This window comes from Columba livia, chromosome 1, assembly GCF_036013475.1.
Source record: "Columba livia isolate bColLiv1 breed racing homer chromosome 1, bColLiv1.pat.W.v2, whole genome shotgun sequence".
Classification (NCBI taxonomy): domain Eukaryota; kingdom Metazoa; phylum Chordata; class Aves; order Columbiformes; family Columbidae; genus Columba; species Columba livia.
This window is the reverse complement of record NC_088602.1, coordinates 135,575,526-135,591,592: the sequence shown is the minus strand read 5'-3', so window position 1 is coordinate 135,591,592 and position 16,067 is coordinate 135,575,526. Positions and strand designations below refer to the sequence as shown.

At 41.5% G+C, this 16,067-nt stretch overlaps 1 protein-coding gene across 1 annotated transcript; it reads right to left on the bottom strand.

Moving 5' to 3' along the window:
• Positions 1–6,889: 6,889 nt before the first annotated feature.
• On the bottom strand, positions 6,890–15,500 carry LOC102094671 (L-lactate dehydrogenase B chain-like). The gene is made up of 8 exons (XM_065032137.1): positions 15,283–15,500; positions 13,674–13,805; positions 12,242–12,359; positions 11,635–11,808; positions 9,722–9,895; positions 8,897–9,014; positions 7,895–8,018; positions 6,890–7,241 (listed from the first exon to the last, which is right to left on the bottom strand). The coding sequence occupies exons 2-8, from the start codon at positions 13,797–13,799 to the stop codon at positions 7,074–7,076; spliced, it is 1,002 nt and encodes a 333-aa protein (XP_064888209.1). The 5' UTR covers positions 13,800–13,805; positions 15,283–15,500; the 3' UTR covers positions 6,890–7,073.
• Positions 15,501–16,067: the final 567 nt, after the last annotated feature.

The window sequence follows — 16,067 nt, the reverse complement described above, 5'->3', positions numbered from 1 at the left end:
TATAGAAATGAAACTCTGTGGTGTAATGCCTCACAGAAGAACCCAACGGGTGCCGTTAACAATGTGGGACAGTGACCCAGAAAACTCCCGTACGGTGTATTCTTGATCTGCGGAGATAGAGCCTGGCCTGGAATTCCTTCTAATGCTGTTGGAGGACCATGTAGTTTGGAACAATTAACTCTCTTAAACACCCAATACATCTATGGTAACAGATTACAGAAGAACAAGACGGGAAAAACACTTTTTGCGTATATATCAGTCAAAATGTAACGATAATGTAGATTTTTGGGGATCGGGGTTAGGAGTTGTAGGATCTCTTGTACCTGGTGTTGGCACAGCTAAAGCTTTAAATACTTTAGAAAAATTAGGATGCTGGCTAGCTAAGCAAACTAACAGAACTTGTAAGGCGTCGCAGTAGACTTTTCACTGTTAGCTCAAGGACATAGGTGTGAAGATTCTGATGGTAAGTGCTGTATGAACTTGTTTGATCATTCTGAATCAATTCATGAAAGTATACAATTACTGAAAGAGTAAGTACAAAAGTTGCAAGTTGATGACGGTTGGGATTGGCTAAATACATTGTTTAGTGGTTGGGGGCTTCCAAGGTGGTTGTTATCAGTACTGAAAACGGGACTGTTTTGATGATGGTTGTGATGGTGTTACTAATGTTGCCATGCATGATTTCTCTGCTGCAAAGGGCCCTGCAGCAGACAATGAAGGCAATTTTTTTAGCACAAATACAAAAAGAGGGAATTGTGGGAAACTACAGTGGGTCCATGGATTCCCTGACAGAGGGTATGGGAACAGAGATCAGCCTTGAAGATATTAAGGTGTACCCATGAGAAAGAAGGGATGTACCTGTGAGAAGGACGGCTGTAAAGGAGTATCTGAAGATATTAAGGTGTATTCATGAGAAAGAAGGGAGAGTAACATTGATGATAGCAAAATTAGCCAATGAGATGTTACTGATGTAACTTGTAACCAATAGTAAAAAGACATATGAATGGGTAAAGATTATATAAAGTGCACTTGTAGCAATAAATGGTGAATCTATTTGCATCTCAGAAGAACTTGGTCTATGTCGTTTGTCCGTCTCAATTGTGACATTAGTTGTTGCAGAATCAGACCCCACCAGCTGCTCCTTTTTGCTGCTATTTACCTATTTTACTGTGTGGACTCTCCTGAGGTGCTAGCTTTGCTGTACAAATATCATGAGAAGTGCAACTGCCTGAGCAGTCAGCTGAGGGTCACCCAGTACTGTGAGCAGCATACCAGGAAGCTGTTGAAGGACAAAGCTGTTTGCAGAGAGAATGGCTTGAAAGAATAGCTTATTCTCTAGCACATTTGTCATTTAGGACCATTGCAGAGTTTTGGGGAGATCAGGGAGTTGTTCAGAAATGCTCTAGGGCCAACCCTAATTGCCTGCCTGAACTCGGCAGGTATAGATCGTTCCATCTGTGAAGAAATGGCCTTCACCCTTGCTTTGTGCAAGTCCAGTTAGAAGATGGCTGTACAGCGACCCTGTGAAATGGCCAGTAGGGAGAAAAGGATATACAACGTTTTAAATTTCAGGGAGTGACACTACGGACTTTTCATAGTCACCTCTGTTATATGTTTTGTCCCAAATAGGCATGGAGTCTGCAACTTCATGACACACCAAAAAAAGAAATTCATATCAGGTGGTCTGGGAAGCTGACATTCCCAGTTCTGCAGAGCATCACAGACTCTGCTCCTTCACCTGGAAGAGTGAGAGTTAGCCATCCTGCAGATATCAGCTCACCAGGGGCAGGTTTAATGTTAATCCTTTGGGAGTTGGATTTGGAAAAGGATGCTGGGGTAGCTTGGCCACTAAGATGGATCCTGCAACTTGGATAAGCATCAAAATGCTACTGCCCTATTTAAAGTTTAAAATAAATGCTCCAACGACAAGAAGCACTCTGAGGAATAAGACTGTTAAATGCATAAAAGCTACGCTACAATTTAAGTATGCCATTTTCCTATGTGAGTAGAGATTTGGGAATGTTCCCATTTTTAAGTCACCTCACCCCAGACACCTGAAGTGATCTCTTTACAAAGGATGGATGTACAGCCAAGGTTCTCTAAGACAGCAGTCTCCCCTTCTGTATCTCTAGCCAGGAAGTAGGATTAGAGACTGAAAAAAACCCACTAGTTCTTTCAAGAAACACATGCACAGGCACATGCAAACACAATTTCTGTGAAACACCAAGATCTTCTGTGCTGGTGTCTGATATGGCTGTAAATCAGTAAGTAAAATGCAAGACTAATACACTGTTTTGCCTGTCTTTTCTACAGTACAGTGCTATGCCCACAGCTATAATTCACTCATGTACAAAGCACTCACACTTTCGTAGATATATACCTCACACTTTCATAGATATATACACATACGTATTTGCTCTGCTATTTGTTTTCTGTGGTCAACAGAGTGTTTGTATAATATTTAGCATAGAGATTTGTCAGTGTCTTGGTATAACTTGTGGCATTTTCTCCTTAACTACAAGTGGTAATCGTCAAGAGACTGAAGCCTCACTTGCCTAATATTCTGGGACTTTCTTTTTCTCTCATTATTCCTTTTGTCATAATGATTATTCTCCCTTTCTGCTAAATGAAAGGGGACTCTCTTTTAGATTGGGTGGTTTTGTGTGTGGGTTTTTTTGGTGTTTTGTTGTGGTTTTTTGTTTGTTGTTGTTGCTGTTGTTGTATTTTTGTTTGAATTGTTAAAAGGCTCAGGTTAGGTATGAATTCATGGTACATCTCTTGTGTGACTTTGGAGGCATTGTTATCTGAGTTGGCAGCTCAGTTTCACAGAGCTCATCTACATCTTCCAAAGTAGCCAGGACTGCATCATTTTGCTTCTCTGGCTGCAAACAAAGGTTTCTCTGCTTTGAAAGACTGTTCTGCAAACTTAGGGGTGTAGTGCTGAAAGAGGCATTTCCATTCATTTACCTATGTAAGTATAATAAGGATTTAATAAAAAACAGATTGTCCCATGATCAGCATTAAGACTGAAATTTATCATGTTGAAAATTAACCCCATTCAATAAACCACTGAAGCATAAATCCTATTCAGTGGAATATAGGCACTTTATCTAAGGTTACTGTGGTCTTAACTTCTTTTGTGTCTGTTTGAGGACTACTATACTGACTTTGAATGTCCTTGAAGCATGTTGAAAGGGAAGTTTCTGTTTATTCTTCTTCAGACTTTTATCTTAAAAAAAAAAAAAAAAAACAACTAAAACTGCAGCATTCAGAATCAGCCCAGTACAGAAGTCATTTAAAAAATTTATTTCATTCTGCTGCACAACAATTTGCTATGGGAAAAACAAACTTGGCAAAATTGAAAAGGTCAACAGATTTTCTACTAGACTGATCTTCAGTCTGAGTATCAGGGACTACTCTATTGTCATATGAGGGGAGGAAAATTAATTTGATGTGATTCTTAGCCATGGTAATCATTCCTGATTCCCACTGACGCCGGGAGAGTATTCCAGTAACTACTACTGGTGGAAACTGCTGAATGAATATAGATTTTGGAAATCATTGCACTTCTGCCTTATTGTCTGAAATACAAAGTTAGCAGCATAGAGAAAACTGTATCTCAAGCAAAATGTCTTTTTTCTTCCCTTTGTATTTTCATTTAGCACATCTCATGGAGCAAGAATTATGAATACTCTCTTACAGAAATCCATGCTAGTACAAATCCACATTCAGGCTATTTTGACAAATTTTCAGGATTTCTTACCTCAGATATTGAATGTGTAAACACATCTAAATAATGTTGAAGAGCTATTAAGAGGAGAGCATAACAGAGAAAATATTTGCTTGGAAATCTTACTTTGCATAGCCACTGCCTGGGCCAGACAGTGCTTTGTTGCTTACGTTTGCAAGTAAATTATTCATTTCTGACACTGAGCAAACCCACCACTCCTGAGGCTGATCTCTCCAATAGCCCAATCTAAGTTAGTTATTTGCACGACTCCTTTGCTCACACATAATAACTCACACAGCAATATTATATTATGAACAGTTTATAAAAATGTAGTACCTCACAGTGATCGGAATGGATTTTAGGAAGACCATGGCTACTGTAGCCTCTGAAAAGCTCTGAAAATTTTGACTGACATAAGGCTGGATTCACAGACGTGCATTAGAGGAGGACATTTCATAGAGAAAGAAATGCCCAAAATAAGACATCGTGTTGGAAGGCCATTACGTTATGGCACTGTGTCATTCTGGGCCACAATATAAGGATCTGACTCTTACATAGTTTTGGGGTCCTGGTCACACTGACATCAGTGAGCCTTCAGCATCTACATTCCACTGAGAATTTATGGCTTAATTGTTCTGATTTATGTCTGTAAACTGGGGAAAACCACATTTCTTTGTCGCACAAGGCTCTCATGAAATGAGTGAACACAATGGTAACAGGAACTCTGTGAACAACTTATCATATAAGCCACTGACCTAAAAAACAGCTCTAAGCTGCTCTGAAAGTCATGTAAGTACTACTGGACTAGCAAAATGCACATCTAAAACATTTCCATCGCTCTACACCTCCATGTTCAACACTACTTCACAGTTCACACCTGCTTTCAGTTCCCTGCCCCATTTTATCTTTTGACTACTAAAAGCAGCTGATTTAACGCTATGTCTCAGCTCAGAACAAGCCCATCTCTTGCTTGGGTAGTGGCTGATTACTATTGTTGTTTTACTAAGCTTGCAGGCATTTGCTATGCAGACTAATAATAAAGGAAAGGATGCTACTCATTTATCTCAGTGTTCCGGATATGCAAAACTCAAGCTCTTTCTCCTTCACATACCTTAATTTGGGAAGCCATGGTACAAATACAGCAGTAAGAGCATATATTTGAGGCTAAGTGTGATTCAGACAATGCTGAGTTCCAGTCCCCTGGCACAATCACGCCAGTACTATCCCTCCTGTCCCTGTTGTTTGTCAGTATGTGCTTGCCGCATCTGACATTTGCAGGGTAGTCAGACTTTCTGGTTTGTAGCCTGTATCTATATACCTGCAAGTGCAAGGGGGACTGGGTCCTCACAGCAATTAAAATAACTTTATTGGTCTTACCTCATGTGAGTCAAGCAAGGTATCCTCAACACTTTCTGAAGCATTCTGTTATTCTTCTCAGTGGCTGTACTACTGTTTTTTGTTAGACCAAAGAGTGGCAAACGTACCTCTTGACACATAGGAATGTGTTTAAAAGCCTCTGTTGCCTTTCACAGGATAAAACAAGAGCAAAGTTTATGTTGGCTGTGCCAACAAAGCATATACAATATAAACTTGAGTATTATTTTCAGAAAAAAAAAATACAACACAGACTTCTTTTAGAGATAAAGAACTGTGGCAACAGAGTTATTAAGGAATTTATATGGTTGATATAAGACTATAGGATGGATAGACTCCAAGTAACAGAAAGCAACAGGCTGGTGTTGTGTAAGCATAGATAGAGAAGCTATTCTACAGCCATGTGACCGCAATGAAGTTAAGGTACAAGACCCTGTGATAAGACTCCTAACAAAAGATAACCACAATATAACTAATGTACTTGCATAGGGTTTACAAACGTCAGTGAATGCAAAAAATAATCTGAAGAGCTTACTTACAAAATCTCCAAATTTCCTGGCCCGAGATACTCATTCCTATTTAACAATTTTGAACCAATGACCCTAACACCCACAAGGCCACTTCACTGCTGTTTAAATTTCTTCAAATTTTTCATCATTATATTAGCTCCCTCAAAGTAGAAGCTGGAACAGTGAGGCTGCTGATGTGCTAAGGAAGGTGCTTAATCACACAAACCAGTGTTCTTGCCTCATTCCTCCAGTTCCCTCCTTCATCTGTATCCACCCTCTTTTACAACAGACCACACTTTGTAGTTTTCACTAGCTCGCTTGTTGCTCATTGTCTAGGCACAAGTCTTGTACTGTTGTTGAGTCTTACGATCACCAAAAAAACCTCTGCAGGCTCAGAGGGAACTGAAGGAGTAGTTGACAGACACTAGCTGATGGTATCTTCCCAGCTCAAGCACTGATTACCATGTTCAAGATGGCCTAACCTACTTTGGGTCTTAGTTTGCTGAGCACAGAACAAAGTATGACCCTACATTTTAATGGGTAAGGAATGCACACTGATGCAACCAAGGACAAAACCCAGTTTTATTGTAGCTAAGTGGTCTTTAAAAAATAAATTAAAAAAAAAAAGTAAGATTCACTGTCAGAAGGGAAAAGGGCCCATTCTTTGTCCTTTAAGACAACTGATACCTCTTCATGCACATCAGTCTCAAGAATCTTGCAAGATAACGTCCCACAACACAGCTTTTAATTATTTCATTAACTGAGAACAGTGTAAGAACAAAGCAAGGAAGAACTGTGTGAGGTAGACAGCTAGATGTGCTCAGGTGAAAATTGCTAATGAGTATGTCCTGCAAACAGCAGCAGCTTATGCCATTTATCTAATGACAGCTGATCACTAATAGTTCTTAGCAAGAACTTCAGCTCATCCATCCTGGTGTGGAAATCATCTACACTGCGTTATGAAAGCAGAGAAAATAATTTTCCTTCTCACAACAAACAAAACAAGACTCACAGGCCCCTGAATTAGGATACATGGATTTGATATTGTTTGTCCCCTGGACATTTAGGTTGAGCAGTTCTAGGCACACCAAGCAAGTATTGACTAATTTATACTTCATATTACCATAAGCGATTAAGAAATAGAACTGCAGGGTTTTTTTTATCTGCTCCCCCCTCTGCCCCCAGTGTGTAAGCATTTGTGAATCAATAATGCTGAGAGATTAAATGCCCCATTTGACTTGTTCTATGAACAAGATTACCACAGGACAACAAAACATGCCTGAAAGTTGCTTTATTTGTTCATCAGGTCTGTGCGTTACAGTAAGCGTAAGTTTAGCTAGGGTGAACAAAGCCCAGCCTGGAAGAGCATTAAACATTAACCATACAGATGTACAGTGAATAAACCCCACATTTGCATACAACACACTTTTTACCTGTTACTGGAATTTAACATTCATGAGTTACAGATCTTTGATATCTTTCTGGATGTTCCACAGTGTCTCTGCGCTCTTCTTCAGCTGAGCCACCTCATCATCCTTCAGCTTTGGGTTGATGACACTGGTCAGTCCAGCAGCGCTTAGGACAGAAGGAAGGCTCAAGAAGACATCATTCTCAATGCCATACATACCCTGCCACAAACAATAGAGATCATTCAGACATGAACCCATCACCCTACATATGCTTTTAGTTTGTACAGCAGGAACCTTCTGAGAGCAGAGCTCCAGACTATCATTTTGCAACCTGCAGAAATTTTTCAGGTGCTATGTATTTGGAAAACAAGGAGTACAGGACTCTTTCAGACTTAGTGATTGGTAATACTAAGATGGCTGATTTCAGAAACCAGCTCCAAACCCCTCACTTTTATTTAAATACAGCAAGTGACTGACAGAATTCAAAGAAACAGGATTATGGCAGATCTATTTTACCAGTACAGAGAGCAGCAAGTTCAGCCTGCTCAGAATCCTTTCTGCACAGGCTGGTTGCAGCCAGTTGCACTGTCTATACAAAAGACACAACTCTCTTCCCAGGAACTTTGCTAGGGAGAGGTTCATGGATTGCAGCTGGACCTTCATGAAACATTCAATTTTTGCACTAAGATTTCCTTTTAATAAATCTGCACGCCACATGTAGCAAACTTCACACAAGGGTACTACAACATTGGGTAAATTCAAAGTAGTATTTTACAAAGTTTCATTTGTTCAGCACCCTGCTAACTGAGACTACTTAGCTTTTCAATAATAGCAAAATGAACCAGAGCATCCAATTAGCCACCACTTCCTACCTTGAACAGTGTTGAGACTGAGTGAACCCGGTACAAGTCCTTCAGGATGGTCTCACAGAGGTTAGCAACACTAAGGCCAATAGCCCAGTTTGTGTAGCCTTTAAGTTTTATTACCTCGTAGGCACTAGGGAAATAGTGAAATACAGCTGCATTAAGATATCTTCAACACACTGTGTGAATACCAAGTCTTAAGACGAGTGAATGTTTCCCCATTGAAAGAAACAGATGAAACTCCTGTGCTACATTACAAATTTTGGAATTAAAACAAAGTTAAAGTTATGTATTTCACCATTAAAAGATAAGGCAGAAAATCTGCGTTATCTCATATCTGCAACAAAGAAGCCGTGTTAATTGAAAAATAGCTTCCATCTATGAACACTTCTTAGTGTTAAGTGGAAAAACCACTGCCTACAGAGGAAAGAGTTCTCTATTCAAGTCAGCAGCACAATTATTCCTAGGGCATGCAGCATAACTATACATTGAGTCAAAACTGTACACTACCTACACACAAATCCTAATTTTTAACCAACATCTAGGTACAATTTGTACCAGCGTAGTCCTTATTTCACTAGCGTACAAGCGATTTAGTGACATGTATGGCTACCTCTACATAAATTTTCCTAAATCCATGAAAAAGTTTTCCCCAAATCAACTCCAACACTCTGCTCACAGAAACCTACTACCTTTCTCTAGAGTCCTGCACCCTCTGAACTAACTTAACCATTTAAGAAGCTACTTGTGAGAAAACAAGTACACACAGCTGTAACGCTGCAGTACTGAAGTGTGTATGTTACACAGTAAGTTGTCTCACTGCAGGATAATAAAGCTTACGACCTGAAACCCTGCATTTCTGTGTTTAAACGACTAGTGGCTCATGCAACCACTCACGCAACCACTCATGCAACCCTCTAAACTCAAGGGCATGAATCTGCAGCAGAGTGGAACTGCAGCGTGCAGACTGGATATTTTCAGCATCACATATATCCACCTTATTCACTGTACCTGTCAACCACTTGCTTGTGGACTTCCTTCCAGTTCTCACTGTCTTTGTCAGTTCCCATGGCAGGATTCAGCTCCTTGAGAGAAACGCCTGCCACATTCATTCCACTCCAGACAGCCACTGTAATAGAGACAACTTCAGGTTCAACAGCACCTAGTGACAATGACTCTTCTCCTATCTAACTGGTAACATAGTAGTCATCAGAAGCACAATAATGTTTGAGGCAGTTTTAACCCTTCATTTAATTACAGTTAATTCTGAGACTTGGGGGGTCAAATAGGAGACTATTTTAGCGCTGACACTTTAACAAGTCAATAGCCACACCTGAACAACAGAACTTTCAGTCCTTGAAGGTTGTAGACAGCTACTTTTGAAGTCAGAAACTTCAAACTCCAGCAAAAAGGCACATCTTAGATGTTCAGCCTTTTAGTAAGTTTTATTGAAAAACTGCACCAACTACATATTTGCTGTCCCAGTAATCAGTATAAGGGTAAGCCTTCCAGAATTCTACTATTACATCCCTGTATAACTGAGTAGCAACATACAAACTAAGAATATGAAGAGAGGAACTTGCACATCTCCCTTCGTATTGGAAGCTTGTAGGTGGCCACATTCTCTGTTCCTGTGAAGTAACTAGGAAGTTTCTTAGTTACTTCCAAACATGAGCAGCTGTCACACTGAAGCAAAATGAACTCTGGGTATGCTCAGCCAAGCTCTGCTTTCCTAACAAGCTCAGCTGAATCTATTTTTCAGAATTTTGCAACACCCCTTAGGCCTCAACTTCCAACTCTGGACTGCTTATTCCCAAGAAGGTCAGAACTGCTCACCACTAGAATCACCATGTTCTCCCAGGATCCAGCCATGGCAGCTATCTGGGTGGATACCAAGTCTCTCAGACATCAGGTAGCGAAATCTGGCTGTGTCCAGATTGCAGCCGCTTCCAATCACACGGTGTTTTGGCAGGCCACTCAGCTTCCATGTCACATAGGTTAATATATCCACTGCAAAGAAGAACATGCAGAACAACTTAAACCCTTTGCAACACCCAAGAATGCTCCAACAATTACTTTGCTGCCATCTGTCAGAGGGCTCACCACAGATGGGCTCATTGGTCACAGTATTTTAGGTCTGACTTCTTAAAATTTAGTACATGTCTAGCTACTATAAAAAAAAAATGAGGAAGGTCTTTGGAGATTGGGATCCTATCAGCTAAATCCCTCGAGCATCCAGAATTGGGACCAAACTATTCATATAGTTAGAACATTCAAGCAGTTTCCTGAAGTAATGTTACCTTCTACTTCACTGTAAGAGGTAAAGCAATTGAAAACAAAACATGTGTGAGATTTACATACTGTTTCTACTTGTTAACTACTTCAGGTTCATTTCTTAGACAGATTTGTGCATTAAGCAGTTTCTGCACTAACTCTGCAGCATGAAAAGCCAGATAAGCTCTATACTTTGGCTGAATGTGGCTCTAAAAATACAGTTTTATTAAAAATCAAACCCAGGTTGGGGCAGAGAGAGAAGTATGTGAGCAGACAGAAAAACTCCCATCCAAAGGAACAATAATAAACAGGCTGCAATAATTAATTATGGCTCCAAAACTCTCAAAAGCCAGCCAGTTCTCAGGAGGGAATATATTTCTCTCTACAGATCTGAAACAAACCATTTGCTCTACTAAGGCACAAAAAGTACATCACCACCTTCCAAAGAGCCCACAGTAAATTCCACTATCTAAGACTAGTGGACAAAATTGCACACATTGAGAAAACAAAACATTATAAAAGTTCTTCTGAAAAAGCAATATGCATTACTCCTCCTGCAGCTTCTCTACCAGAGAGAAGTCTATTGTTTGAATTCAGCCATGCTAGAACAGGAACAATTTCACCTTTGACTTGCATTTTTAGATAAGTGTTCAAAATTGCTCCAAGTTATTGTACTTGCACAGTTGCCACTTGCTCACTATACGAATCTTCAGTAGTACTAGTTGTACACCTAACTATTCAACCACCAGCCAAGTTGACAGCTTTATATGCACTGTTTTGACTCTGCCAAGTTACCTTTAAAAAAACAAACAAGCAGTGTCACTTCATTGCCAGTGTTCTATAGTAATGGCTTTGCTCAGATGCTGAATCAGGCAAAGACAGCCCTACAGAGACCTCCTACAGAGCATATCAGCATAAGCATCCAAATATCCAAGCTGTTCCATGCAATGAGATGCTTGCAAGGGAGCACACAAATATGTGTCATCAGTTACAGCAAAGTCTTTTGTGATCCAGGTGAACTAGGTAGCACAGTTAGCCTTCCACAAGATTCAGCACACAAATACTTTTTCCTGAAAATATAGACAAGACTATAGGGCAAGTTCTGCATCCCCCCAAAATGGCCACATCACATCTAAACACAAGAGTCATGATTTACAAGCAACTTAAGAGCAAAGTAGATGTCTCCTTTAGAGGTAAAGGTTTTAAAGTACCCACTGCTTAAGCCTAGATATGTGAAGAAGTGAAACATTCACCACGAAGCATGCTTTTGTAATATGGACACCACAAGAAGCTCTGAATAAAGACAGCAGCAGAAAATACAGAATGTTTGCTTGCATTCAACTGCTAGCAGCTAGATGGCAGATGTCCACACAGACAAAGCTATTCGCTTTCAATATTCCATTGGTATTTGAGATTTCTAAACCAAAACACTAGTTCTCTAACAAATAGTAGTTGTCAATAAAAGACTGTCTTACCTGGATTGGAAACCACCAGGAAGATACAGTTGGGGCTATGTTTTACAATCTGAGGAATGATCGATTTGAAGACATCCACATTCCTCTGAACCAGGTTGAGACGACTCTCGCCCTCTTGCTGACGAACTCCTGCAGTTACTACCACAATCTTGGAGTTGGCTGTGACAGCATAGTCTGCAACACAAAACAGGCAATGTTTTTAAAATAGACACCACTCATTTCAACAGCATTGTGTTCATACAGCTATTATGGGTAGCTTCTCTACTCTGCATACATTCAAACCAAAAAAACATGGAGATATCAAGATTAAAGCCAGCACCATCTCTCACATTATACTGATATATCAGGACGTGGGTCTTAAGAGTACATTCAACCCCTCTGAATCTCATTTCCACTATCCATAAAATAACATTCTGTCTACAAAGAGATGCTAGATTTTCATTCACATCAGTTAAGAGACACTCCCATTGTTACGGTGTTCATCTGAACACTCATCCCAGTTCATGAACTTTAGACTTTCAATACCAAATCCCTAGAGTTTTTGATTGAACAACGAAGAACACTACTGTTACGCAAATTCAGAATACCAGACTAAACTGAGGATCACCTTTGCCTGCCACAATCTTGTGAGTGTGAAGGAACACGGTCCCATGCTGTAGATCCATCATTTCTCCTTTCAGTCTGTCTTCCATAACATCAACCAGAGCAAGCTCATCACAAAGACCCTGAAGAAAATAAAATCTGGAGTTTTCAATGGAGTACACTATTAGTAGCAGTTAACTTGCACTTTAGCGCTACCCCTGAGTTGAGCTCGGTCTTGAACTACTTCAGGGTTGTAACAAACCACCTAAATATATGCAGAAAAAAATAGGCCTCCTTTAAATATTTAAATACCTAATACAACACAGATCTATCAAGGAAGTATTCTCCTCTAACATTACTTCAACCAATTCACTTCACAAAAAAAAAACCCAGAATGGGAACAGACTGTTTTTCCTCAATACCAAAATAGTAGCAAAAGAAAACAAATCGTTTACCCAATTCTTCTCTACTAGAAGCACTACAGTATATTTACTTTGCAGAACAGATTTAGCCATGTATTCCTGTTTTCTACCGAGGTTAAGTTGGGAGATAATGTGTCATATGATCTCAGAACAGGAAAACAGTGAAATATGGAGGTAGAAGAAAAAGGCCTTCTGCTATTACATAAACTTTTACTGCCTTTTGACAGAAGCGTTTACTACCATTGTAATTTCTACTCCACTGAACAAGCTATCATTCAGTAAATTAATCAAATTACTATTTCTCTGTATTTTCCTAGGTATCTGCACCCCATTTGAAAGCAGTTCAGCCATTTTTATGCCATTGAAAATACTTCTGCAAGCAAGCTGCTTTGTTTGCTTTTATGTAAAAATGTAAAACTCCTTTACTTATAGAGCTTCAAAAACTATTTGTTACTTTCACGTCAGTACTTAGTTTCTTTGGGGTTTTTTCTTACTATTTTTTCCTTGCTTACAAGGCTCATGAATATCAGCAAGGGAAAGCCCTTAATTTTTTAATTATTAAAACGGCAGTACTTTAAAGCATGCATCCTCGAGGTAACAGGTAAGAGAAAGGATTATCTCCAAATAAAATGTAGCTTTTTTAGTAGAACATGCAAGATTTCTGATCTCCTTGAGAGCTAATCTGCCCCTGCAAGTAGATAGGGTATAATCTGTTTATGCCTTCTTTAAAAAAAATATCTGCAACTCCCAATTGTCTTTTCAAAAACAGCATGAGAGGAATCATTTGACTTATTATCAATAGTCTCTGAAAGCAAAGTACAAGAGTTCCTGATTGCATAATAAGCCTTTGCTTTGCTCAAAGACTGCAACATAAGATTTTCCAAAATAACCCAGAAACCAGTAACAGGAGAACTCAAAATCACCTCTAAGTCCAGCCCTGTGTTTTTAGCAAATTTTCGACCATTTGCTAGGACAAACAGGCCATGCAGCAAACTACAGCAGTGGGAATATTAACACCATGTCCTTGAGCCATACCTTCCCAAGGATGCTGATAGCAGAGGCCATCCCAACCTGTCCAACCCCCACAATAGATATCTTGTTGTTTGGGACTTTGATTCCTGCAGTAAGGGGGGTCATCAGCTTCTCCTTGACAGTAGCCATGGTGTTCTGCACAGATAGATAGATTTAGTTGAAATTAGACTACTGTGAATCAAGATGCACATTCTGAAACTCAGAGGTCACCTATTATGGATGGTAACTTGCTGATAGAAGGGCTGCAGTTGCTGCCGAGGGCAGTTCATAGAAGGCAGCACAGGGGCACGCTGCCCTTGCTCACAGGGCTCCTTCCACCCCACCAGTTACCAGCCACAGGGCTCTGCCTCCTGGCATTCGCTGATGCCCAGTGAGAGGCCAAATGGGTGCAGAGATTATTTTGGCAGCACATAACTGAACACCCTTCTGTTTGCAGTTTCCAGAGCCTCCCTGCAGAAGGCAGAAACACCTTCTGCGTTAACGGCTCTTTGGCATTCACCTTCCTTCTGAGCGCCCATCAGGCCTCCGGGCTGGAGAACTGGTAGCCAAGCCACCAACCAGTTTGGGAGCAGTGAGCCTGCTGGGGCTTCCCTGGCTCGTGTCCATCTGGCCCCGAAGCTCCCCTCGCTCACCCCACGGAGCCCTGCGCGCTGCCCCCGACCTTCCCCTTCCCGCACATCCCTCCCTCCCTCCCCTCCAAGCCGGCAGTTCCGCCCCCACCGCGGCAGCCGCAGACCGGACGGGGCCGCCACTCGGAGCACGAGGTCCCGCAGCGGGTGTTTGCGCAGGGCCGGGGGCAGAGCCAGGAGCCGCCGTCCCAGACGAACCCGCAAGAACCGCATCCCGGCTCCGGCCACCGGCCTGCGCATCCCCCCGCTGCCGGGACCGACCTCCAACGCCCCCCGCCCCAGACACCATCCGACCGCCCCGCAGGGATGCTCGGCCCCGGGGGATGGCGTCCAGCCCCGGGAGGACGGAGCCGCCCGGGGAAGGATGGACTGGGCGACCCTCCAGCATTCGCCATCCCCCAGACGAGACCCCGCCAGCATCACTTTAAAATTCTGATACATAGGACCTTCAGACTGAGCCCCTGGAAAGTGAATGGAGTTTTGTGCCTTTTTAAAGTAATAAGTACATCCACTGCTGTAAGTTAGAATCAGAAGATATCACTCATCTTTCAGCTATCCTATGGAACAGATTAACTGAAAATCAGGTATACTATTTGCCAGTGTTGATCAGCAGAAAAGTGATTTGTTGAAATTCCTGCAGGATCAATGTATGTGAAAATAAAGGCTAATTTTTTCTTAAAGCGCTAAAAGAAAGGCAAAATAAGGAATGGCAGACATTTAATTTCAGGGGGCAGGGTGAAGAGTGGGGGAGAAAACCTTAAGTTCTTTGTCACATGTGATTCCCTCTCAGGAGGGAAAATGGTGAATTCCAGAGGCCTCCCAACTCAGCCACTGGGTTAAACATGACAAGGCAGAGAATCTGGCCCTGCCTAAGACTATGGTTACTTCTTTTCTTCTGTTGTTGTGCGCAGTCTAATGTTTTATGGACCGCCACACTCTGTTTCAAAGTCAGTGCTCCTCACAGTGCCCAGAACTTCACTTACCCACACAGGTAGATCTCCCGCACCCCAACGGATGTCCAGTAAAAACGACGGTTGCTAACAGCAGCGGGCTCCATTTATAGCCTGGGTGACACGGAGCTGTGGCCATTTATGGTAGTGGCCAGAAACTTCTCTCAACCGAGGCGTCTCATTGGTCCAGGGCCCTGTCAGTCGACCAAGGAGCGAGGGCATGACCATAGCAGAGCCTGAGCCTGGAAGTTCCTGTTGCTTTCGGGCGCGGGGGCGTGGGGAAGAGGGTGAGGTGGGAATAATGCATCTTCTTAGAACCGTGCACAAAGCATGTCATTAGAGAGGTCTGAAATAACTCCACTACTTGTGTCTGTCCCATCATCTTCCCAAACCACATGAAAACAGACAGGATTTCCCTGCTGCTGCTGCTTTTTTTTTTTTTCTCAGAACAGCAATTAAACTGGCTTAAAAACAGAGAGCTCACTTGAAAACCTCTATGAATGGGGCTCCTTCCCACAGCAAGACATTGATGGTCTGATGATGGCCATAGACCTAAGGCATTACAGATCATAAAAAATTTAACCTAGGAAAGGAAGGAGCCCACTAGGCCGCAAGAACATGGGACAGAGGCCTGGTGGCAAGAAAACATACGGCAAAAGGTGATCTTCTGTCACTGTGTCAGACCTGGGAGATCAGGTCATCAACTGCAGGATGAATATGCTCATTATTTCACATGGCTGTGATGGAGACAGAATAATTAGTTGTCCAGTTCTGCAAAATACAGAGAGCTGTATTTATCTGCTGGAAATAATGCAGTG